The following is a 26,344-nucleotide window of genomic DNA, read 5'->3' as shown; positions in this document are numbered from 1 at the left end:
ATACATATAAGTTTACATATAAATTGCATCAAATGTTTCACATTATGTATTTTCATTTGTATTTTTCAGACAATGAATGATTTTGACTATTTGAAACTACTAGGTAAAGGCACTTTTGGGAAAGTTATTTTGGTTCGAGAGAAAGCAAGTGGAAAATACTATGCTATGAAGATTCTGAAGAAGGAAGTTATTATTGCCAAGGTAACTGGTTACTAGAGTTGATTATTAAATTTTTGTTTATGGTGTCCACAAGTGTGTGTGTTCACGCATGCACATGACTAAAGTGTAGAAATTCCATTAAATAACCAAAATGTTGATTGTAGGCTACAGCTACAATAATATCTGTATATTGATATTTATTTACAGTATTAAAAGTTTCAAAGTTTGTAATATCCTCTGACTATTAGAATCTATTGTATTCCTTTGAGAGCGAAATATTTATTCTGTGTTTGTGTGTTTGGGATAATGTTTTCACTATATATTTGTGACCTATATCACTAATTTCAGTAGTGATACTTTTTGATATTTCCCCCCAATATTCTGAGTTTTTTATTATTAAATAAAATGGTGAATAGAATAGATTATTAGCATAGATTTTATGTAATCATTGAATGGAAAAGCATTATTAACAACTTTAAAACACTACAATAATAAAAACTAAAATGATCACTGCGATACTTCTACTTAAAATCCATCACCACACGTAGTTACAAGCTTTATTTTTTGTGGTCAGACCTTTTAAGATTTATTCTTCTAGCAAGTTTCAAATATACATTATGGTATTATTAACTGTATTTATCATTCTGTACACTAAATCCCCACGAATTCTTTATTTTATAACTATAATTTGTATTTTAAAAAATATATATTTATTTATTAAATTGAAGAATTAAAATATTATAAATTATGGTTGATTTACAATAGTGTGTTAGTTTCAAGTGTACAGCATAATGATTCAGTTATTTTTTCTGATTATATTCCATTATAGGTTGTTACAAGATACTGAATATAATTCCGAGATATACAGTAAAACCTTGTCGCTTATCTATTTTATGTATAGTAGTTTGAATCTGTTAATCCCATACTCCTAATTAGTTCCTCCCCTGTGGTAACCATAAGTTTGTCTTCTATGTCTGCGAGTCTGTTTCTGTTTTGTATATAGATTCTTTTTTTTTTTTAGATTCCACATAAAAGTGATATCATATAGTATTTGTCTTTGACTTACTTAACTAAGTATAATAATCTCTAGGTCTATTCATGTTGCTGTAAATGGCATTATGCCATTCTGTTTTATGGCTGAGTAATATTCCATTGTGTGTGTGTGTGTGTGTGTGTGTGTGTGCGTATATATATATATATATATATATATATATACGCACACACACACACACACACACATATACATACATACATATGTGTGTGTGTGTTTGTGTGTGTGTATGCCACATCTTCTTAAGCCAACCGTCTCCTGATGGGCACTTGGGTCATTTCCATGTCTTGCCTATTGTAAATAGTGCTGCTGCTGTGAACATTGAGGTTCATGTATCTTTTTGAATTAGAGTTTTTGTCTTTTCTGGATATATGCCCAGGAGTGGGATTGCTGGATCATATGGTAGCTCTGTTTTTAGTTTTTTAAAGCATCTCCATACTGTTTTCCATAGTGGCTGCACCAATTTACATACCCACCAACAATGTAGGAGGGTTCCCTTTTTCCATACCCTCTCCAACATGTATTATTTGTGGACTTCATGATGATAGTCATTCTGACAGGTGTGAGGTGATACTTCATTGTGATTTTGATTTGCATTTCTCTAATAATTAGTTATGTTGTGCATCTTCTTTGGAGAAATGTCTACTTAGGTCTTCTGCCCATTTTTTAATTGGGTTGTTTTTTTTGTTAATATTGAGTTCCATGAGCTGCTTGTATATTTTAGATATTAACTCCTTGTTGGTAGCATCATTTGCAGATATTTTTCTCCCATTCGATAGGTTGTCTTTTTGTTTTGTTGATGGTTTCCTTTGATGTGCAAAAGCTTTTAAGTTTAATTAGGTCCCATTTTTTATTTTTGCTTTTATTTTTTTTGTTTTTGAATATTGACCTAAGAAAATATTGCTTCAATTTATGTCCTAGAATGTTTTGCCTATGTTCTCTTCTAGGATTTTTATGATGTCTTGTCTTATATTTAGGTGTTTAAATCATTTTGAGTTTATTCTTGTATATGGTGTGAGGGAGTGTTCTAATTTCACTGATTTACACACAGGTATCCAGCTTTCCCATCACTACTTGTTGAAGAAACTGTCTTTTCTCCATCTTATATACTTGCCTCCTCTGTCAAAGATTGACTGTAGGTGCATGGGTTTATTTATGGACTCTCTATTTTGTACCACTGAGCTATATATTTGTTTTTGTTCCAGTACTATGCTGTTTTAATTACTGTAGCTCTGTAATGTAGTCTAATGTCAGGGAGCATGATATTTCCAGCTCTGTTCTTCTGTCTCAAGATTGCTTTTGCAATTTGGGGTCTTTTGCTGTTCCATATAAATTTTAGGAATATTTGTTCTAGCTCTGTGACTAATGTCATAGGTATTTGGATAGGGATTGCATTAAATCTGTAGATTTAATGGGTAGTATGGCCATTTTAATTATATTAATTCTTCCAATCCATGGGCATTCCATTTCATCATTGAATGATCTTCAGTTTCCTTTATCAGTGTTTTATAGTTTTCAATGTATAGATCTTCATCTCCTTGGTTAAGTTTCTTCCTAGGTATTTTTTTTTTTACACCATTTCAAATGGGATTATTTTTTTTACTTCTTCTTGTTGATATATCATTATTAGTGTAAAGAAACCAATTTGTGTATATTGGTCTTTTATCCTGCTATCTTGCTGAATTCATTTATTAGTTCTAATAGTTTTTATGTGGCAATTTTAGGGTTCTCTATATTGAGTATCATGTCATCTGCAATTAATGACAGTTTTATCTCTTTCCTTCCAATTTGGATACCTTTTATTTCTTTTCCTATCTGATTGCTGTGGCTAAGACTGTCAATGCTATGTTGAATAGAAATGGTAAGAGTGGGAATCCTTGTCTTGTTCCTGAATTTAGCGGGAAGTCTTTCAGTTTTTAACTGTTCATTTTGTGTTGGCTGTTGTTTTGCTGTAAATGGCCTTCAATATGTTGAAATATGTTCCCTCTCCCTTTATACCTACTTTGGTGAACGTTTTTATCATAAATGAATGTTGTCAAATACTTTTTCTGCATCTATTGAGATGATCATGTGGTTTTTGCCTTTCCTTTTTTTTAATGTGGTATATCACATTGATTGATTTGTATATGTTGAACCATCCTTCTGGCCCTGGAATGAATCCGAGTTGATCATGGTGCATGGTCCTTTTTATGTCATGTTGGATTCAGTTTGCTAATATTTTGTTGAAGATTTTTGCATCTAAATTTATCAAAGATATTGGCTTATAATTTTCTTTTTTTTGTAATGTCTTTGTCTGGTTTTGGTATCCAGGTGATGGTGGCTTCATAGAATAAATTTGGAAGGGTTCCCTCCTCTTTCATTTTTTCAGAATAGTTTGAGAAAGATTGTTACGAGTTCTTCTTTGTTTGTTTGTTAGAATCCCCAGTGAAGCAGTTTGGTCCTGGATTTTTGTTTGACAGAATTTTAAAATGACACATTCTCTTTCACATCTAGTGATTGGTGTGTTCAAATTATCTGTTTCTTCTTGACTTAGTTTTGGCAGACTGTATGTTTTTAGAGATGTACATTTCTTCTAGGTTGTCCAGTGTTTTGGCATACAGCTCTTCATAGTATTCTCTATGATTTTTTATATTTCTGTGGTATTGGTTGTTGTTACATCTCTTTCATTTCTTATTTTCTTTATTTGGGTCCTCTCTCTTTTCTTCTTGGTGTGCTTGGCTAGAGGTTTTTCAATTTTATCTTTTCAAAATAAACAGCTCTTGGTTTTATTGATCTTTTCTGGGTTTTTTTAATCTATTTTATTTATTCAATCTCTGATCTTATAATTTCTTGTCTTCTGCTGACTTTGGGTTTTGTTTGTTCTTCTTTTTCTAATTCTTTTAGGTGGTAAGTTAGGTTGTTTATTTGAGATTTTACTTGTTTCTTGAGGAAGGCCTGTATCCCTATGTAGTTTTCTCTTAACACTGTTTTGCTGTATCCCATAGATTTTGTAAGATTGTGTTATCATTTTCGTTTGCCTCGAAGTATTTTCTGATTCCTTTTTTGATTTCATCGTTGACTCATTAATTTTTAAGTAGCATGTTGTTTAGTCTCCCCATGTTTGTTCTTTTCACATTTTTCTTTCTGTGGTTGATTTCTGTTTTCATTCAGAATTTTGTACCTTTTGACCACCATCACCCATTTTACCCACCTACTACTTCTTGCTGTTCTCTGTGAGTTCACGCCTTTCTTTCTCTCCTTTCTTTCTCTTTCTTTCTTTCTTTCTTTCTTTCTTTCTTTCTTTCTTTCTTTCTTTCTTTCTTTCTTTCTTTCTTTCTTTCTTTCTTTCTTCTTTCTCTGTCTTCCTCCCTCCCTCCCTTTCTCTCTCTCTCTTTCTCTGTTTCTTTCTCCCTTCCTTCCTTCCTCCACATATAAGTGGAATCAAACAGTATTTGTCTTTCACTGACTTATTTCACTTAGCAAAATGCCCTCAAGGCCCTTCCATATTATTGCAAGTGGCAAGATTTATTTCTCTTTGTGGCTGAATAATATTCCACTGTGTGTATCACATTTTCTTTTTCCATTCATCCATTGATGGATACATGGATTTATAAATTGTTTCCATGTCTTGGCTATTGTATATAATGCTGCAACTACAGGGAAGTGCAGCTTTCTTTTCACAATAGTGATTTTGTTTCCTTTGGACAAATACCCAGAAGTTTAGTTGCTGGATCAGATTGTAGTTTTAATTTTTTTGACAAACTTCCATACTGTTTTATATAGTGGCTACATCAGTTTACATTCTCACCCGCTGTGTACGGGGGTTTCTTTTCTCCACACCCTCGCCAACATTTATTTCTTGCCATTCTAACAGGTGTGAGGTGATAGCTCTATGTGGTTTGGATTTGCATTTCTGTGATGGTTAGTGATGTTCAGCACCTTTTCATGTACCTGTTGGCCATCTGTATATTTTCTGTGGAAAATTGTTTATTCAGATCCTCTGACCATTTTTCAATCAGATTGTTTGGTTTTTTGCTATTAAGTTATATGAGTTCTTAATATTTTGGATATCAAACACTTACCAGATATATGACTTGCAAATATTTTCTCCCGTTTAGTAGGTTTTATTTTCATTTTGTTGATGGTTTCCTTTGCTATGCATAAGCCATTTATTGATTTTTCTTTATGATATCAAATTTAAAAAATTAATTGACACAACTGGTGTCAAGAAGCTTACCACCTATATTTTTTCTAGTAATTTTGTGTTTTAGCTCTACATTCAAGTTTTTAATCCATTTGGGGTTGATTTTTGTGTATGGTGTAAGAAAGTGGTCCAGTTTCATTCTTTTGCTTGTGGCTTCTTAGTTTTCCTAGCACCATTTATTGAAGAGAGTGTCCTTTCCCCATCATGTGTTCTTGGTTCCTTAGTTGTAAGTTAATTGACCGTATATGCATGGGTTTATTTTTGGGCACTCTGTTCTGTTCCATTGATATTTGTGTTTGTCTTTATGCCAATACAATGTCATTTTGACGAGTATAGTATTGCAATATAGTTTGAAATCAGGGAGCATGATGTCTCTAGCTTTGTTCTTTCTCAAGATTGCTTTGGCTATTTGGGGTCTTTGTTGTTACATACACATTTTAGGTTTTTTTGTTCTATTTCTGTAAAAAATGTCATTGGAATTTTGATAGGGATTGCGCTAAATTATCAAAGCCTTGTAGTTTTAGGTGTACAGGTCTTCTACCTCCTTGTTTAAATTTGTTCTTTAGTATTTTAATTTCTCTAATGCTGTTATAAATCGTATTTTTTTAATTAAAAACTTCTCTCCTTTTGAGACTTTGTTATTAGTGTATAGAAACCAATTAATTTTTGTATATTGATTTTGTATCCTGCAACTTTACTGCATTTGTTTATTAGTTCTACTGCTCTTTAGGGTATTCTGTATATAAGATTATGCTTATGCAAATAGAGATGGTTTTACTTCTTCCTTTCTGATTTAGATTCCTTTTATTTTATTTTATTTTTTTATTGTCTAATTGCTCTGGCTAGGACATCCAATACAATGCTAAATAAAAGTGGTAGGTTGGGCCTCCTATGTTGCTCCTGTTCTTAGAGGAAAAGCTTTCAGCTTTTTTCCACTGAGTGTGATGTTAGCTGTGAATTTGTCATATATGGCCTTTATTATGCTGAGGTATGTTCCATTTATAGCCACTTTGTTGAGAGATTTTATCAGAAATGGATGTTGAATTTTGTCAGATGCTTTTTCTTTATCTATTGAAATGATCATATGATTTTTATCCTTCCTCTTGTTAATGGGGTGTATGACGTTGAATGATTTGCAGATGTTGACCATCCTGGCATCTCTGGAATAAATCCCACTTGATTGTGGTGTATGATCCTTTTAATGTATTGTTGAATTCAGTTTTCTGATATCTTCTTTAGGAGTTTTACATCTATATTCATCAAAGATATTGGTCTGTAATTTTCTTTTTCTGTGGTGGTGTTGTGTGCTTTTTGGTATCCTGGTAACACTGGCCTAATAAAATGAGTTTAGAGTGTTTTGTCATCTTCTATATTCTTGAAGAGTTTCAGAAGAAGGACTGGTATTAATTTTTCTTTAAATGTTGATAGAATTTACCAGTGAGGCCATCTGCTCCTGGGCTTTTATTTTTTGGGAGATTTGTGATTACTGATGCAAACTCCATGTTCATTATTCATCTGTTCAGACTTCCTATTACTTCATGATTCAGTCTTGGTAAGTTGTATGTTTCTAGGAATTTATCCATTTTTTCTGAGTTATCTAATTTGTTATCGTATAATTGTTCACTGACCCTTATGATCCTTTATATTTCTGTGGTATCAGTTTTGAATGTTCTCCCCTTTTGTTTATGATTTCATTTGAGTCATCTCTCCTCATTTCTTTTTTTTAAATTAATTTATTTTGTTTATTTATTTTTGGCTGCATTGGGTCTTAGTTGCTTCATGTGGGCTTTCTCTAGTTGCAGCAAGCAGGAGCTACTCTTTGTTGCGGTGTGTGGGCTTCTCATTGCGTTGGCTTCTTTTGTTGCAGAGCACGGGCTCTAGGCATGCGGGCTTCAGTAGTTGTAGCACGCAGGCTCAGTAGTTGTCATGCATGGGCTTAGTTGCTCCGCAGCATGTGGGAACTTCCTGGACCAGGGCTTGAACCTGTGTTCCCTGCATTGTCAGGTGGATTCTTAACCACTGCGCCACCAGGGGATCCCTCTCCTCTTTTCTTAATTTGTTTTGCTAAAGGTTTGTAAATTTTATCTTTTCAAAAAGCCAACTCTTAGTTTTGTTGATTTTTTTAAAAAGTGTCTTTCTAATCTTTGTTTCATTCATTTCTGCTCTAATCTATATTATCTCCTTGCTTCTGTCAACTGTGGGCTTACTGTGTTCTTTTTCTAGATCCTTAAGGTGTAAAATTAGGTTCTTTATTTTTCTTTTTTCTTAATGTAGGCATTTATCACTGCCAACTTTCCTATTAGAATTTCTTTTTCTGCATTACATAAACTTTGGTGCACTGTGTTTCCATTTCTTTTGTCTCAAGAATTTTTTGATTTCCCTTTTGATTTCTTTTTTGACTCATTGGTTCTTCAGAAGTGTTTTGCTTATTTTCTATATAATTGTGAGCTTTCCAGCTTCACTCCTGTTATTTTTAGTTTCATACTACAGTGGTTGGAAACTATAGTTGGTATAATTTTAATCTTCTGAAATTTGTTATGACTTGTTTTGTGATCTAACGTATACTCTATCCCAGAGAATGTTGTGTGTGTACTTGAGAAGAATATGTATTGTGAAGCCGTTGGATGGAATCTTTTGTATATATCTGTTAGGTCCATTTGCTCTAAAGTGTAGTTCAATCCATTATTGTCTTGTTGATTTTCTATATGGATGATCTTTCCATTGTTGAAAGTGGGGTGCTGAAGTCCTTTACTATTCTTGCATTGCTGTCTATTTCAGCCTTTATATTTGGTGACAATTGTTTAATATATTTTGATGCTCTCATATTGGGTGTGTATATATTTACAATTGTTATGTCTTCTTGATGAATCGATCCCTTTATCGTTATATAATGACCTTCTTTTTCTCTTACAACTTTTGACTTAAAGTCGAAATTGAACTTAAAGTTCAATTCTTACAACTTTCGGCTTAAAGTCTATTTGTCTGATAGAAGTATAGCTACTCCTTGTCTCTTTTGGTTTCCATTTACATGGAATATCCTCTTCCATCCCTTCCCTTTCATCATATGAGTTTCCTTAAAGCTTAAGTGAGTCTGTTTTAGGTAGCATGTAGTTGGGTTTTGTTTTTTTATCTACTCAGCAACTCTGTGTTTTTTAATTGGAGATGTTAAACCATTTATATTTTAAGGAATTATTGATGATGAAAGATTTACTATCACCATCTGGTTAATTGCTTTCTAATTATTTTATAGTTTCTTTTTTCTTTTCTTCCTCTCTTTCTTGCTTTCTTTGTGAATTGTTCATTTCATATAGTGGTATATTTGATTCTTTTTATCATTTGTGTATCAGAGTTCTTTGCTTTGTGATTACCCTGCTGTTCATAATACATTTTACAGTTATGGCAGTCTATTTTAAGTTGATAACATTGTAACTTCAATTGATTTTAAAAGTCCTACACATTTACTTCCCCCCCTAACATTTTATGTTATTGATGTCCCAATTTATAATTTTTATATTCTGTGTCCATTAACAAAATATTGTAGCTATAATTATTTTTGATGCTTTGTCTTTTAACCTGTATGCTAAAGATCAAAGTAACTTACACACTGCCACTGCAGTTTTAGAGTGTTTCAGATTTGTATAATTACCTTTACCAGTGAATTTTATATGTTATATGTTTTTATGTTACTGATTAATATCTTTTCATTTCAGCTTGAAGAACTAACTCCCTTTAACATTTTATGTAAAGCTGTCTACTGATAAATTTCCTCAACATTTGTTTTTCTGGGGAAGTCTTTATCTTTCCTTCATTTTTAAAGGACAGGGTTGCTGGGTAAAGTGTTCTAAGTTGATAGTTCTTTTTTTCTTTGAGCACTTTGAATATATCATCTCACTCTCTCCTGGCCTGAAAGATTTCTGTTGAAAAATATGCTGATAGCTTTATTGGAGTTTCTTTGTATGTGATGAATACATTTTCTCTTGCTGCTTTCAAAATTCTCTCTTTGTCTTATATTTTTTGAGAGCTTGTTTGCAGTGTATCTTGGTAAAGATCTCTTTTGGTTGAATCTGTTTGGGGAGCTTTGGGCTTTGTGTACCTGGGTGTCCATATCTCTCTCCAGCTTAGAGAAGTTTTAAGCCCTTATTTCTTTAAATATATTTTGTGTTCCTTTGTCCCTTCCTTTTCTGGATTTCTATAATTTGAATATTGTCTCATTTTGTGTTATCCCATAAGTCACAGAGGTTTTCTTTACTCTTTCATTCTTACATCTTTTTCTTTGACTGGAAAACGTCAAGGGATCTGTATTCAAGTTCATACATTGTTTTTTTTTTTGCCTTATTGAGCCTACTGTTGAATTTCTCTATTTCACTTTTCATTTCAATCTTTGTATTCTCCAGCTCTGGAATTTCTGATTGGTTCTTTTTTTTTATCATTTCTACTAGTTTGTCAAACTTCTTGTTTTGTTCATGTATTGTTCTTCTGAGTTCATTTAGCTGTCTCTCTGTGTTCACTTGAATCTTGCTAAGCTTCCTTAAACACTTTGAATTCTTTTTCATGTAACTCAAATCCATTTCTTTGGTGTCAGTTATTGGAAAATTCTTGTGTACCTTTGGTGATGTCATGTTTTCTTGCTTCTTCATGTTTCTAATGTCTTTGAGTTGATAATCATGCATTCAAGGGAGCAGTTGCCTTTTTCAGCTTTTAAAGACTAGCTTCACTGGGGAAAGATTATCACCTAAAGATGACTGTGAATATGCCAGCTGGGTAGGGTGCAGTGTCTCTGGTTCCAGGGAGGGCACACTAAAGTCCTTTCCATGCAGCTCTGTCAGCTGAGATCAACATCAGCATAGATTGTGACATCTTCTTTTAGAAGATGTGGGTGACAGTGGTGGCAAAAGCTGCAGGGATCCTACTATTCTTTTCTGCCTATCAAAATTCTAGCCAAGGGAATCCCTCTTGATGACAGGGCTGGTGTGCTGACACTTGGGGCATCAGTGGAGCTGGTATTCTGGCACCTGGTGCGCACAGAGCTAACACAACACCTGAGTCGTGGGGTCACAGGTACACTTACAGTGGCAGTGGCACTGGTTTCACTGGTGCAGGCACGTGAAGACTTCCCATGGAACTGGGGTCTGGGTTCCTGGGAATCACCACAGTGACTCAGGCCCTGGGGTAAAGGGGAATGCAGTAGCAGCAGGATTCCTGGGATGACAGGGTTCAGCAGTGGCTTGGGACCCAGAGCCAGAGTACAGTAGTGTACTTCTTATAGATGACTCTGGCCTCAGGGTTCAGTTTTATAGCAGCCGCATCTTGGCCTCAGCAATGGTAAGTCATAACCATGGCCTAGGACCCACGGGGCGGTTGCAGAACAGTAACAGATTGGCCCCAGTGATGTTTGGTCATAGCAGCAGCTTTGAACTCTGGGGGCTGTTGCAGAGCTCCAACAGCACAATCTACTGATGGACAGTTCAAAGCTCTGACTTTCAACCCCGGGGGCAGGGTATAGAGCAGATGTAGCACCACCTGCCCCAGTTATGGTGGGTCACAGCTCTGACTTGGAACCCCAAGGACGGTGTGCTGAGCAGCAGCATGTGGCCCTATAATGGCAGGTCAAATGGTGACAGAAACCCAGGGACAGGGAATGGGGTTGCAGCAGCACAGCCTGATGATGACAGATCAAAGCCACAATTTAGGACCCAGGGGTGGTTGCAGAACAGTGGCAACATTGCTTGGTAATGGCCCATTAAAGATGTGTGTCGGGACCCTAGGGGCAGGGTGCAGAGCAGCCGCAGGGTGGCTCCTTATGACAGGTCAAAGTCCTGTCTTAGGACCCAGGGGTAGGGTGCAGAGCAGTGGTATTGCAGCCCAAGTTATGACTGGTCAAAGCTACAACTTGGGACCCAGTGGCAGGGTACAGAGCAGTGGCACAGCCCCATTTACGGCAGGTCAAAGCTGCAACTGGATCCTGGGAGTGGAACACAAGCAGAGCAGCCATGGCCCTGGTTGTGGCATGGTAGAGCCCTAAGGTGGGACATGGAAGGCAGGAGACAGAATAGTAGCCCTTGTATGGCAGGTCAAAGCCCTGATTAGGACTCAGTGGTAGGGCTCAGAGCAGCAGCAGCTTGGCTTTGTGGATGGCTAGATTTTGTGGCATCCTGAGATCCAGGGAGCCAGACACAGCAGTGACTAGGGTCCCTGAGGCCAGGTGTCATCCGCAGCAACAGCTCCTGCCCCAGAGAGGAGCTGCAGTGGTGTGGACTTTCGGTAGCTCTGTTAGCTGAGTTCAGTCAGTGTTGGTGAAGACTGTGGGAATCCTCAGTAGTGAAAGCTGCAAACAGCCATGGCAATGAAGCTTGTTGGAGTTCTCTTGCTCTTATTTTCCCCATAGGGGGAAATCCCTCTGAGGAGATCTTTTCTGGTGCCTAACTGCCCTGGTCTAGGGGATGGGATGTCACAGGTAAAATGCTTCCTATACTTTTCTGGCAGCCATCCTCGTTTTTAAAAACTCTACAGGGTTTATGCTGCTTCATTGCTTTCTTCTGATTTCATTGTAGTCCAGAGCTTTTCAAAAGCTGTTTTCATCAGTTTGTAGTTGCTTTTGTAGGATAACCTAATATTGGGACCTCCTAGCCCTGCATCTTGTTGACGTCACTCCTAACAAGTCCTATTTCTGGTGCTAAATGTCAGTGATCCCTAAGACCACTCTCAGGCTTAATATTTCATTAGGAATCATGGATCCAGGAAAGCTGATATACTAGTGGTTATGGCTTATTGCAGTGATAACATACAGATTAAAATCAACAAAAGGAAAGTCATATGGGACAAAGTCCAGGAGAAACCTTTCAGGTGTCCTCTCCCAGTAAAGTCACATGGATGCACTTAATTCCCCCAGTAATAATGTGTGACAACATGTGCAAAGCGTTGTCAACCCAGGAAACTCACCCAAGCCTTGGTTTCCCGGATTTTTATTTTAAGTGAGTCATGTAGGCAAGCAGCACCTGTGTGGTTTCCCTAGCCATCCTGAGCAAAATCAGGCACACAGCATTCATCATTCTTCCTGCTGTTTGCATGAACTGGCTAGTCAAACTGGTGTCATGTGGCCCAAGATCTCTGGCGTGCACAAATGCTCTTACCAGGTAGAATATTCCACGGGATCAGAACTTATTTCCCAGGAGCTGGCCAAGCGACCATCCTGAGGATTGACTTTCCTTGTGAGTGTACAGGGTTTGAGCAATCCAGGCCTTCTGAATTCATTCTTTCCTACACATACACCTATTAAAATATCAAACCAGTGCTTTGACTTGACTGCTGACACTTCTCTTTCCTTGGCTTTTAAGTTATTAAGTGCTGGCCCCTAACCAGAAATTCTTATCATCTGCCAGCTTCTTTGATCCATTCTTTCAGATTCTCATGAACCTCTGTATTATCTACTGTGCAAATGATTGTGGTTTACTGTAGAAGGCAGATGATGAATGTATTTGCTTTGATCTGCTGCATCTTCATCATCTGTCATTGTGCTATCGGAGGTATGATTTCATTGATTCGTGTTCTGGATTTGCTTCTTGCAGTCGTGAAGATTCTATCATTCTTTAGCATCATTCCTAGGGTTATCATTCACTATTTACTGATTCATTCATTCTTTCTTTCAACAAATATAAATTGAACACCTAATTATTTACTAGTTACTGCCCTAGGCAATGGGAATATGTGAATGAATAAGACTGACCAAAATTCCTCCCCTTTGGAAATTACATTTTAGTCAGGAAACGGACACATGACAAATGAGTAACTTGCAGTATGTATGAAATTAATACATACCATGGAGAAAAATTAAGTAGGGTAGGGAAACAAGGAATAGTAGTGTTTGTGATTTTTGTGGGTTTTGTAGTTTTAAATAGAATGATCACAGAAGACCTCACTGAGAAAGTGAAATTTCAGTGAACATTGGAAGGAAATGAGGAAGCAAGGTATTTGGGAGGAAGACTTCAGATATTTGGGAGGAAGACTTCAGGTATTTGGGAGGAAGAATATTCCAGACAGAGGAAATCACAATCAAAAAAGCACTGAGGAAGGAGCATATTTTTAAAATAGCTAGGAATCTAGTCTAGCATGGCTTGTGTAGAGTAAAAGTAGTGGAGGGTTGTTTAGGGTAGTGGTAGATATTGTAAGGATATTGGTTTTTACTCAGTGTAATGGGAAGCCATTGGAAGTTTTTAAGCAGTATAGTAACATGATATAATTTTCATTTTAATATCATCACTTTGGCTGCAGTGTTGAGAATAGACTGTGGGTTGGAAGCAGGGAGTTTGTTAGGAGTTAATGGCAATAATCCAGATAATTGATATAGTGGCTTACATTAGGGTATTAGCAGTGGAGGTGGTAAGACGTAATCAATCAGGGGTATATTTTGATGAAGAGCCATCAGGATTGCCTGACAGATTGAATGTAGGGTCTGAGAGAAAATAAGGAGTTGAGGATCATTGCCAGGTTTTTGGCCTGAGCACCTGGAAGGATGCTGTTGCCATTTGCAGCAATGGGGATGATTTTTTTTCTGTGGAGAAACAAACCTTTTCATGGGAGATTAGAAATTAGGATTTGGACATGTCAAATTTGATATTTCTGTTAGACACTCAAGTTAAAGACATCTACTAGACATCCATGTCAAATAAGCATTTCTGGAGTTTAGGGAAGAAGCCTGCATTTGAGACACAAATGTGGAAGTCCATGATCACCATATAGACTGTATTTAGGGTCATAGTCTGAATGAAGTCACCAAGGGAATGAGTATACCTATGAAGGTAAGAGGTTAATGACCTCTATTCTGAGTAGGAAGTAGGATGAAACTGTGGGAGTGAGGTTGAGATAAAGAAAGACAACTTAATGAAAATCTCCTGGACTTAATGAAAGTCAGATAGACCTCGGTGCCAATCTCAGCTCAGTAGTTTAACTAGGTAAGGTAACCTTGTGGGGTTGTGTGTACATTTCATTATACATACCAGGCTTGGTAGGAGGCCTGGGAAAGTTTTGAAACATTCATACTGAGGAATGGAAGAATGGCCTTGGTAGGGATGAGTTAAAGAATCCTAAGAAGATTCAGCTGAGATTAGAGAGGGCATTATAATGGTGCTAGTCAGTATGTTTGTGATTTTATTCCCCTTGAGATGTGGAATATATCAATAAAAGTGAGAAAGTAGAGATTGATGTATTCCAATACTGGGAATTGGAAGAGGCAGAAGGAAAGAAGGGAATGTAGTGAAGGGCAATATAGACAAGCAGCATGTTCTACAATTTAAGAAGGACTAGGTGCTGAAGATTATGTCATGACTGAAGTCAAAGAAGTTCATGTAGCCCTCCATCCAAGTAACATTGGTTTGGCCAAAAAGTTTGTTTGGGTTTTTCGGTAACATCATATGAAAAACTCAAGAAGACTTTTTGGCCAGCCCGATATTTGGAACAAGAGCATCAAGAATAAAGTATTAGGGCTTCCCTGGTGGCACAGCAGTTGAGAGTCCGCCTGCTGATGCAGGGGACACAGGTTCGTGCCCCAGTCCGGGAAGATCCCACATGCCACAGAGCGGCTGGGGCCCGTGAGCCATGGCCGCTGAGCCTGCGCGTCCGGAGCCTGTGCTCCGCAACGGGAGAGGCCACAGCAGTGAGAGGCCTGCGTACCACAAAAAAAAAAAAAAAAAAAAAAAAAATTAAGTATCAAATAACAACATTTGATAAAGGTGATATAATATTCATAGACAACAGGGAACAATTGTGCTTTCATTTTTTCCATCAAGATGAAAAAGATCTTCAAAAAAGGTAATAGCAATAGAAATGAAGGAACGGTGAGGAGAAAGTGTGAGAGCTGGAGAGTGGAAGTATTAGAAGTCTGCATCTGGGCCATTGCTCAAGTTTTCCAAAGAGGGGGAAGTTACAACCCCAAAATTTAGAGCTTGATAAGTATGACATCTTTGCTACGGAAGAAAAAAGTATAGATTGCTGACATACGGCTTGTCAAATCAGAACAAGTAAATAATGATCACTTGTAGTCATTGTGGTTTAATTAAGAATAAAGGTGCCAAGGTAAAAACTTCTCCCCTCTTCTCTCTGCTTCCCCACCTGCTACATCTCCTCCTCTGAGTGTCATTTATAGCTCTGAATAAAAAAAAAAAAAGATGCCTTAGATATGATGTATCTTGAGTTCAACCAGCTTCTGATAAAAGTCAGTCATTATAGTCTTGTCAAAATGGAGAAAATAATGTGAACGGAGTTAAAGTACCTAGTAAAGTTGGTACCAGGCTTTTTGAAGATGGCAGACAGTGTGGTGAAGTGGAAATGACCATTGATGTTGGACTTAGATGGGATCAATATTGACCTTTTCACCTGCAACTTGAGCAGTTTAACTTTTGTGAACCTTGATTGCCTCATATAAAATGGGAATAGTCAAACCAAACCTGCTCAGTTACTACAAGGATTAAAGGAGATGACACCCTTGGTCCTCAGTAATAGAGATGTTCTTTTCTTCTGTTTCTCTGCCGTCATTTACTCCTTGTGCCCCCTCCAAAAACAACCCCTAACTACCACAACACAATAAGTGCGGCAAATGAAAGGAGAATTTTACACTCTGTGTAGTAGAGGGCAGTGATAAATTAGAGACAATTGAGAAAATAAATATGAGGAAGATTATTCTGCCTCATGTTTGAAAGAAATAAAATTCCATTCTCTGTAAACTTCTTTCTATGAAAGAAATTAGATTTTAAAATTCATTGTTTAGTATTTTACCATGGATGAATATACATGAAACTATATTTCAAAAGCTTTTTCATGAAAACATTATACTTACATTATATACCGAAGCACTCTTCATTTGTAATCATGATCAACAAATGGATTTTTTAAAAAGCATCATATTGTTTTAGCCACTAAGCTTTATCACTGTTATTTATAACTTTTTGTTTTGACATATTGCTTTTAACTGTAATTAAAAATTATTGACATCTGTGTTTACTTTTTAGCTTGTGCATACCTTATCTTCATAGCAGAAACTAAATAGTATGTGAAATATTGTACCATTAAATTTGCATTAAGGGGGAAATTCTAATTTGATCAGATGTAAAAATATGGTAGAAAATACATTTTAATACATGAAAGATATGTACATGGTATTAATTCTGGTTTCATTCTTACAACAAAGAAATATTGCCTTTAGCTTTTGCCTACCTACATCTTTACTTGGCTCCTTTAATGTGATTAGGCAGATCATAGAATTTAGAAAAAATATAATCTTTCATGAAACTTACGAAGTGATTTAGAAGAACAACTGTTACATATAATGAGTTTGTTTCAACAAAATAGAATGAAATATCTGCCAGAAATATTTTCTGAAGTACTAGAATATCTTTTCTGGTTTTAAACTTACCTTTAAATCTTTTCCTAGTTCACTGCCTCAAATCCCTTAAAATCCTGAAGTATAATAGGTAAATGTTATGTCTTCTGTGAATCTCTTTCTGACTGCATATAAAGAAATATTTCTTCTGCTTTACCCTCTTGTTGGAAGCATATAGCTGTTAGTTTTTTACTATTAATTTTATATCTCAAAAATACTCCAAACATTTTTTCTTGTTCCTGCTGTTCCTGTCATCCAGGCCATCCTCATTTCACTCTTGTACTGCAGTTGTCTCCTGATTGATCCCTCCTGTTTTTGCTTTCCTTCTCAGAGGAGGCTGAGCAAACTTAAAAACAGAAATCAGCTGTGGGCCTCTGATCCTCCATCGCCTACACCATCACATTACCCAACCTATGATCTTCCAATAGCATTGATTTTCCTTCATTATCCCATTTACTATAGTAGATACCCCAGTTTTCCCTTAAGAAAATCAGATCACTTATCAGAATTCGTAATTATTTCTTAAATTGGATATTTACCAATCTGTTATGTCTTGTCCACTAGCATGTGAACTCCATGAGCAAAAGAATCATATCTTTTTTTAAAACCACTTTATACTTGCACTGTCTTAACATTAAGTAAATGCATATCGAGGATTTGGTTTTTTAATCATTGAATTCAGTTCTATATCTCAAAATAGCCACTGTGTAATCCTTAATCTTATATTTTACATTCATTATATGATTCTCATAAACTGCAGTATCCCCTTCTCTTTTTTATTTTTTCCATTAATACTGACCACCATCTGACTAACTGGAATGAAAGCTCCATGAGGGCAGGACTTTGGTCTGTGTTGTTCAGTTGGCCTCTCTTCAATGGGTAGAACAATACCCAGAATATATTTGTTTCATATCTATTGAAGGAATAAATGATTGAATGAGTGAAGTCCCACACATTTGACATCTTGGAATTCATTCCTATGATAAACAGCTAAGTTCAACAAACATTAATAAGTGCCTACTGTATGCTAATCATTATGCTAGGCACTGTGGGCACAGAAATTAGTTATGGTGTCATTTCTGCTTATTTATTTTGTATTAAGATATTTGCTATTACTTTAATTAATTTAGAAGTTATAGTATGATATGACAGGGACTTTCATACTGTTTGAGCACTTAAGCCTGGTTCTTATTAAACACATAAGACTGGAATGCTTTCTTACCCATACTTTATTTCACTGGTTTTAAATACTATGTCATTACACTTTACTTTCTATTCAGACAGAATTGGTCTCTCCCTCTTGGAATGGGTTTTGGATTTTAGCATCTTTGATCAGTCTATTGCTCATTTATCTGCTAAGTCTAACTAAGGTCAGATGCTTTTATAAAAATAATAAATATAATGCAGTGTCCTAATGTTCCCTTGTCTTACTTATAACCTAACTGTGATTTGCCAGCAATATTAAGAAATTGATCCAGAAAGGGCCTTGTTCAGGATCTTGGCAGCAGCAGAGACCAGAGATGCTGTGTTAGTTTCAGCAGTTGTCTTCCTTTCCTTTCATTCTTTAAGATAGTGTTATTTTTAAAATATGAAACATTTTTCCAGTTCTCCATATGTTGAGGAAATCTTTCCTAGTTCACTTTTGATGTCAAGATGAAATTTATGTACAAGATTGGGGAAATACACTCTTAGTGTATTTTTGGTTTGAAATATATGCAGATTTAAAAAGTGTCACCTAGAATAGGCTGTGACCTTTTTTTTTTAAAAAAAAAAGAAGCATGCTAAAAAAGCCACAAGCAAAAATATACAGCTTTTATACTCTGTTTTTATTTCTAAAATGTATAATTTAGAATTAAATCTTTTTTTTTTTAAGAATTAAATCTTATACAGGTACTGTGTCCCCCTTTTCAATAACTGATTTTTCTTTTAGGTAGAAGACTTGCAACAAATTCTATGATCTTTAATGAAATATATCCTTTAAATCCCCCTGAATACAATGTAATACAGACATGGAAATATTAACTACTCCATGCCTAGCTGTTAACTTATAAGGCATTCTCTTCAAGGGGAAAGGCTTACTATTTCATTTTCTGTGTCCCTGATAATTTTTGCTGATTATTATATCATTATTGCTATACTTTAAGTATGACTGAACTTATATGAGTTTATACATTATAGCCATCTGATTTAAATCACTAATTTGATTTTTTTTTTGGTGGAAGAGAAGCTTAGCAATAAAGGGAGCATGTGTTTTAAAATCTTTTTCTGTGTCTGTGTTTACCTCTTCTGGTCTTAGAGAAATAGCAAAATTTTTATATTATTTGTGCTCAGAACATATATTAAAGGTTTGCCTTTTTCTTTTGTAGGATGAAGTGGCACACACTTTAACTGAAAGCAGAGTATTAAAGAACACTAGACATCCCTTTTTAACAGTAAGTGCTTAGAGGAAAGATGTTATAACATTTTATATTTAAGGGAGTTTTATTATAGAATCTAAGCTATAAAAAATAACATTTTAAATAATATTTATTTAGGTATGACATTTTCTTTGTAGATAAGTCAGTTTGGGGGAAATTATTAGAATGTATGGATTAAGTTTACAATATGCATGCATTTGTAGTCCTCTCGTTATATACCCATAAGTTTTTTTGAGATTTTTTTTTTCTTCCAATAACTTTCACTGCCTTAAAAAAATACATTTAAAAATAAATTTAAAGATAGCATTTAAGTTAAAAATAGAATAAGTCATGGTACATTTTCTTCATTAGATAAAGTATAAACTGTGACTTAAATACATATAACTTAGTTATTTTGAAACAGACTGATTTTTTTTTTTAGTCCCGTTTAGATTGCTTGTAATAGAGGCATAATTTGCAAAGTTTCTGTATGTTCCTGGTTCCAATGAAGTGTATTAAGATTAAAAATCACAGACTTTCAGGGCTCTCCTGGTGGCGCAGTGGTTGAGAGTCTGCCTGCCGATGCAGGAGACACGGGTTCATGCCCCGGTCCAGGAAGATCCCACATGCCGCAGAGCGGCTGGGCCCGTGAGCCATGGCCGCTGAGCCTGCGCATCCGGAGGCTGTGCTCCGCAACGGGAGAGGCCACGACAGGGAGAGGCCCGCGTACCGCAAAAAATAAAAAATATAACAGACTTTCAAAAGGAGAAACTTTTAAAGATTTAGGATTATTTAGTAGGTTTTTTCAGAGGTATCACCAGATATATAGACTTACTTTGTTACATTGTTGTGTGTTGATTTTTCAGTGTATTAAGATAGTTGGCTCTAAAGTTTTAATATCTTTATAACCTATAAGATTATCTGAAACAACTCTGTTGGATTGGGTCATGTAATGCGACCTCTATGCAAGAAGTGATACTGAAACTATATTAGAAACCCCAGTATAACCACTATAACTGTACTCCTAAGACTTTCCCTGAAGTAATTTGTAGGCCTTACTTTTAAGGTCTCATGGATAAGAAATTTAGGGACCAATACAGTTTCAAGTAGATGACATAGTAGATTGAGAAGTGCTCATAACAATTACTAAGTTTATTTTTAGTAAAAATCATAATTCTAATTTTCCCCAAATAATACTCATTGCTGATCTTCACAAAATTTGTACTATATTTCTCATAAACTTTTACTTAAGCATTCTTAAGGGAATAAATACACTCTTAAGGAACAAAACAATTCATTTTATCAATCATGCTTACTGTTTCTAAGTATTCTCTTTTTGATACCATTGTAAGAATGTAGGATTATAATATAACATTTTTTCTTTTTCATTTCAAGTCCTTGAAATATTCCTTCCAGACAAAAGACCGTTTGTGTTTTGTGATGGAATATGTTAATGGGGGAGAGGTGAGTCAAGAAGTATAACCAGCACTTGCATTTGCATGGTAGTATTGTTATTTTTTAAAACTTATTTACAATACAAGTTATAACGTAATAGTTCTCTACTTCTTGATAGGGATTTGTATAGCTCTTTCTACTATTTTAGTAAATGGGAGCTAAATAATTTTCTAATGAAATATAAGGATCATTTATTTTTTACAATGACTTCTATGTATAGGAACGTTTAATCATACTCGTTTTTCTAAATTTTTTAAATGCAAAAAAATGTTACTACAGATATGATTTTTAAAATCATGGTTTTTAATTTTGAAAACCAGAAATAGAGGGTTTATGATGCTTTACATAGTTCTTCCTAAAGATTTGTGAAACTTATGAAAAATTATTTTGTGCATTTTAAACTCTGTTTAACAATAGGCCATAGGCACATTGTGGTTGAGTTCTGCCTTCTTCTACATAGTAGTTAGAATAACTTTGACTGTATGTAAGGGATTTTTAAGGAATTTTGTAGTTTTGAAGGAAAAGTCAATCATTTTAGTAGTATATTTCACCTATTACTTTATTCTTTCTCCTCCCTATATTTGATCAAAATAAATGCGAAGGGAAAATGTAATTAACTGCACTAGTTAACTGGAAATATTTCATATTGTGAGTGTTCTGAAATAAGTTTAATTATTAAATAAGGGCTTGTATCTCACAGACCTTAAAACAGTCTTATTATCTGAAAGGAGGGAAGGAAGAGAGGGAAGGAGGAATGGAAGAAAAGAGAGGGTGGGGGGGAGGAAAAGAAAGAAACAAAGAAGGGAGGGAAAGAGAGGGAGGGAGGGAGGAAGGAAGGAGGGAAGGAAGGAAGAAGAAAATATCCCTTATACAATATTTTCCCCTATAGAATTATCAGACTTATAGGAATTAGTCTATAGCAAAAAATTCATGCGTTCATTTGGTAAACACATTTTGAGTGCCTTGGCAGTGTGAGTTTATCCAAATGTGTTAAGAATTTATAATTTATCTTATAACTGTATTACAAATAGTATATAGTGAAAGAGCTTTAAATTTATCTTATAAGTGTATTATTATATAGTGAAAGACCTAAGTGTTAATAAATTCATAAAAGAAAATGTGTTATGGATGATCTAGCATTTAGGGTAGGCTTAATGAGATTTCATCAGGGGAACTGATTTGAGAGGATATTTCAGGCGGAGAGGAAGATATGAGCAGAATCACTGGTAGGCAAGCACAGAGGAAGAAGTTGAGTAGTTAGATTATAATAGCCCAGGCATGGGACTTCTCTACTGGTGCAGTGGTTAAGAATCAGCCTGCCAGCGTAGGGGACACAGGTTCAAACCCTGTTCCGGGAAGATCCCACATGCCGCAGAGCAACTAAGCCCGTGCACCACAACTACTGAGCCTGCGCTTTAGAGCCCGCGAGCCACAACTACTGAGCCCTCATGCCACAGCTATTGAAGCGTACACGCTTAGAGCCCATGCACTGCAACAGGAGAAGCCACCGCAATAAGAAGCATGTGTACCGCAACGAAGAGTAGCCCTGGGTCGCAGCAACTAGAGAAAGCCCACGTGCAGCAGCAAAGACCCAACACAGCCAAAAATAAATAAATAAAATTAATAAATTTATTTAAAAAAAAGACATATCAAAAGTGACTTTCGGTTGGGGTCAGGAAAATTAACATATACAGTGAGTTTATGAAGAATGTGTTATGGGTAAAATTATAAATTTGGGTTTGAAAAGCTTTTTCCTAAGGTTCTAAGAAAAACATATGTGGAGATATCACAGAGAATAAATAAAGGGTCAGAATATGGATACAGATTTGGGAGCAATTCCCATAAAGACTGTAACTTAAGTTATGGAAGTGGATATTTCCTATTTTGTGGGAAATGAAATTGGTGAAACTTCTATGTTAGTATCTATCAAAATTAAAAGAGCACGTATTCTGGGACCCAGCAATTTCATTTCCAGGAATTTATCCTACAAACATACTGACAAATATACCACAGAATAATATATGGATAAATATATCCATTGCACTATTGTAGTACCTTAAATGAGCATTCAGTAAGGAGACTGCTTAATCAGTGTTACATTCACGCAGTGAAATACTTTATATCCATTAACAAGAATGAGGTAGCCCAATATGGGCTGAGACAAGGCAATTTCTAAGATATATTATGAAATAAGAAAAACAAGGTGCAGACAGAATGTAAAGTATGCTTCTATTGTGTTAAAGTAAGACCATATATATGTGTATATATGTCTGTGTATACACTGAGTATCTCTGAAATTATGTACTGGACATTATTGCTTACCTTTGGGAAGGCAAGCTGAGTCACTGGGGAAAAGATGGGTGGACAACTTATTTTTCACTTATTTATTCTTGTGCAGCTTTTGTATTTTGTGTATTAAAATTGAAGGAAGGAAGATAGGCAGGCAGATGGATGGAGGGATGGATGGATGGATGACCAGGGGAGAGAATATTACATAGGGAAATGATAAACTGCAGGCAAAATCTTGGAGAAGCACTCTTAAATTGCAGAAGTACTCTTAGACAGTATCATGTGTTTGCATCTATTACAAAAATTAGCACATTGTTTTATAATTATGTATTTACTTGTCTATCTTTCCTACTAGACTCAGAGCTCCCTAAGGGGCTTACTGGTATAACTCTGGCACCTTCAAATATTTATTGGATGTTTTGAATGAGTAAATAAGTGAATAGATGAACAGATTCCCTCAGGGAACAGGGATGAAAGAAGTTAGCAAAAGTGGTAAACTAGGAACTGCTGAGAAATAGGAAGAAAAATAGAAAGTAATATGGTATATAGTTTACTTTAGAAAAAAAGCTGAAAATGTTTTTTCAGGGGGAAGTATCTTTGAGTGTATTTATAAAGTGCATATTTATTATGAGCAGGGCACGCTGGTAGATACTATGGGGCATACAAATCTCAATTAAACATAACTTTTACCCTCAAAGAATTTATGATCTAGTGGGGAAGATTAGGTACAAAAGTTATACTAAGTGTAAAGTGATAATTATCACTTTTATCAGAAGCATAGATTAAGGACCATGGGACTTCACAGGAAAGAAAGAAGAATTTTGGATGGTGGGATGAAGGGAAGCTGCCTAGAAGCTTAGTAGAGGGAGCTAGGTGGCACCTGCACTTTTATTCTAAACCTAGAGTACTTCGGCGATTAATCAATTGATGACTGTTAAAAAAATTTTTTTTTACACAAAAGCATATTTTCAGACTAGCCAGATGGTTTTCTTTAGCGATGGGATTATTTCACCTATTAAACTTATCTGAGAAGGAAATCTGTATTCAGTATATGCTTATGGTGACTTATTTTATTTTGGTTTTGCTTTAGATTCACCATGCCATTATTCTGCTCAGGGATGCTTCCTAGAAATGCAGAAAACTCAATTGCTGTAGAAAAACTACTAAATGTAGAACTTACATTTTTGAGATAAGATTGAAGTAGAGAGAATTAAAGTACAGAAATCTACAAATTCATACAAACAATCCATACCAACACTTATTGATACACCATGAGTTTCCCAAATGTGGAATGTCTGTGTGGTATCTAGGAAACTTGAGCAGAGAACACTAGCCTGTTGAAAAGTAAGCTCTGGTAAATTGATAGTACTCATCCAAATGGCAGCATCCTCAAATCTCTTTCTATCCAGTGTTTGCCCAAAGATAGGCTTCTCTAGTGGACCCATTGAAGTTAATTATAACTAGCTAAGTTTTCACTCAATTCATATTTATTGTCTGTTGATTTTTAATTAGCAATAGTATTCTTTTAGCTTATGTTCTGGAATGTTTATTTTGAAGCATAAGATCAACAGCTGAGACATTTCTTTTCTTATACTTTCTTCACATTTTTGTGACTATCTGGACTTCTTTCAGCCTGATAGACCGCACAAGAGTTTAGCATGCTCATGGCCATGCTTGTTATTATCCCAGCATTTGCCAATATTGTTTAAAGCACTACATAATCTTGGTGGAAGTAGATTATGAGAGAAATACTGGTTGTGAAAAATCAACAGTGGCTGCTTATAGGCGTATCAGCACAATGGAGTCATATAATAATTTTATTTAATTTATATGAACTCAAAGAAATAGGCCCAGCAAGAGATAACATAGATAGATAGGAAGGAAGGAGGGAAGGAGGGAGAGAGGGAGGGGAGGAAGGAGAGTGGAAGGGAAGGAAAGAAGGAAGTGGTGATTCTGCCATTCCGCTTGCTGAGTATATTCAGAGTGACCTGAAGATGAGAGAGAAATTTGCTATTCTTTTATTCCACGTCAGTTTCTACTTGCCATCCTTAGAGTTTCATGGGGTATAAATTCTAGTGCTTAAAAATACATAGTTTTTATAAAACATTGTCATTAAGTGCATCGTAAGTAGAGGTGTTCATCTAAAGAAACTATATTATTTCAATGCTAGAGGAAAAACTGTGCTGAGCTTGACTATATTGAGACAGTATATTGGTCTTCAGTGTAGTACCTTCCTAAGGAATTTCCAAGGATGATTTTGGTTATACCTCATAATCTATGTGTTAACTTTAGAACCCACTCCATTATAGTCCATTTGCCTATTAAATATTTAATGAGTAACTACTATGAGTTGGAACTCAGAGGATGTAGAAATAAGGAAAATATGGTACTTTACTTTAGAAGATGAGTATCTAATTGGAGAGACAGACAAGAAAATATACATATGCAGTGTCATTATTGCTATGAAAACACTGGTTGCTCTGGGATACAGAGAATGCCTATTTGAATCAATCCAAAAGGAAGGAGGAGAATGCCAGGGTAGGAAACACTTCTTAAAGTAGTTGCTAAGCTAAGTCTTGAATGTAACTGTAAGTTACATGAATAAGGATGAGAGGGAGAGCATTCCTACACAGAGAAAATAGAATGTTTAGAGTGTGATGGAGCTCATGCAAGCTCTCCCCGATCTCCCCAGATGTAGCACAGTATGGATGATGCATAGAGTCCTGCAGAGAAAAGCCAGAAGAATCTAACCAGGTAGGTAGGGTCATGTTAGGACAGATCTCTCCCAAGTAATTTAGATTTTATCCTGAAGGCAGTGAAGCGTCATGGAAGGACGTCTGTATGAAATGTTTTACAAAGAAGACTTTGGTAGTGGTATGAGGCATGTATTGGAAAAGACAAAATTGGATACAGGGAAACTACTTAGAAGCTACTGAAGTTGGAAGGTTTTGGTAATCCGATCATAAAAATGATAAGGTTGTTAATTGAGCCAGTATTAGTGAGAAGGAAACAAATTCTGAATGGTGTTTAGGTACTAGAATTCCCAGGATTTAATGACTAAATGGAGAGAAAGGGAAACATCACACAGTTTCCTATTTGCTGCTTGGGGAATTGTGTGGATGCTGGGCTGTTTGTAAAATCAGGAAACACAGTAAAAGGAATGAGTTCTGAGTTGATCATCCTGTATGTGAGTTACCTCGTGGGGATCTGAAGGAAGTAGGAGAGTCAGGTCAGAGATACAAATAGACATCAGCAGCAATGCGGAAACGAAGGAAGGAAAGAAATGTCCAGTGTGAGAACAGTGTGTAGTTAGAAAAATAAATGGCTAAGAATGGTGCCTGAAGATACCAACATCAGACATGTTGGTGTTGAGAGAAGCCTAAGGAGGATTCTGGATAGAAAGAGCCAGACAAGAGAAGCCTTAAAAGTTAAGGAAAGCA

General features: G+C 35.7%; 1 protein-coding gene across 4 annotated transcripts in view; it reads left to right on the top strand.

Annotated features, from left to right (window-relative positions):
- Positions 1 to 26,344, top strand: part of AKT3 (AKT serine/threonine kinase 3) — a 386,558-nt gene that overhangs the window by 233,061 nt on the left and 127,153 nt on the right. For all 4 annotated transcript variants that reach the window (XM_032643721.1, XM_032643865.1, XM_032643791.1 and 1 more), the window contains 3 exons: positions 70 to 201; positions 19,131 to 19,196; positions 20,556 to 20,624. In XM_032643721.1, the coding sequence (XP_032499612.1) occupies positions 70 to 201; positions 19,131 to 19,196; positions 20,556 to 20,624 (267 nt within the window). The remainder of the gene's footprint in view (positions 1 to 69; positions 202 to 19,130; positions 19,197 to 20,555; positions 20,625 to 26,344) is intronic.

Source organism: Phocoena sinus, chromosome 1 (assembly GCF_008692025.1).
Source record: "Phocoena sinus isolate mPhoSin1 chromosome 1, mPhoSin1.pri, whole genome shotgun sequence".
Taxonomy (NCBI): domain Eukaryota; kingdom Metazoa; phylum Chordata; class Mammalia; order Artiodactyla; family Phocoenidae; genus Phocoena; species Phocoena sinus.
This window is presented reverse-complemented; position numbering and strand designations above follow the sequence as displayed.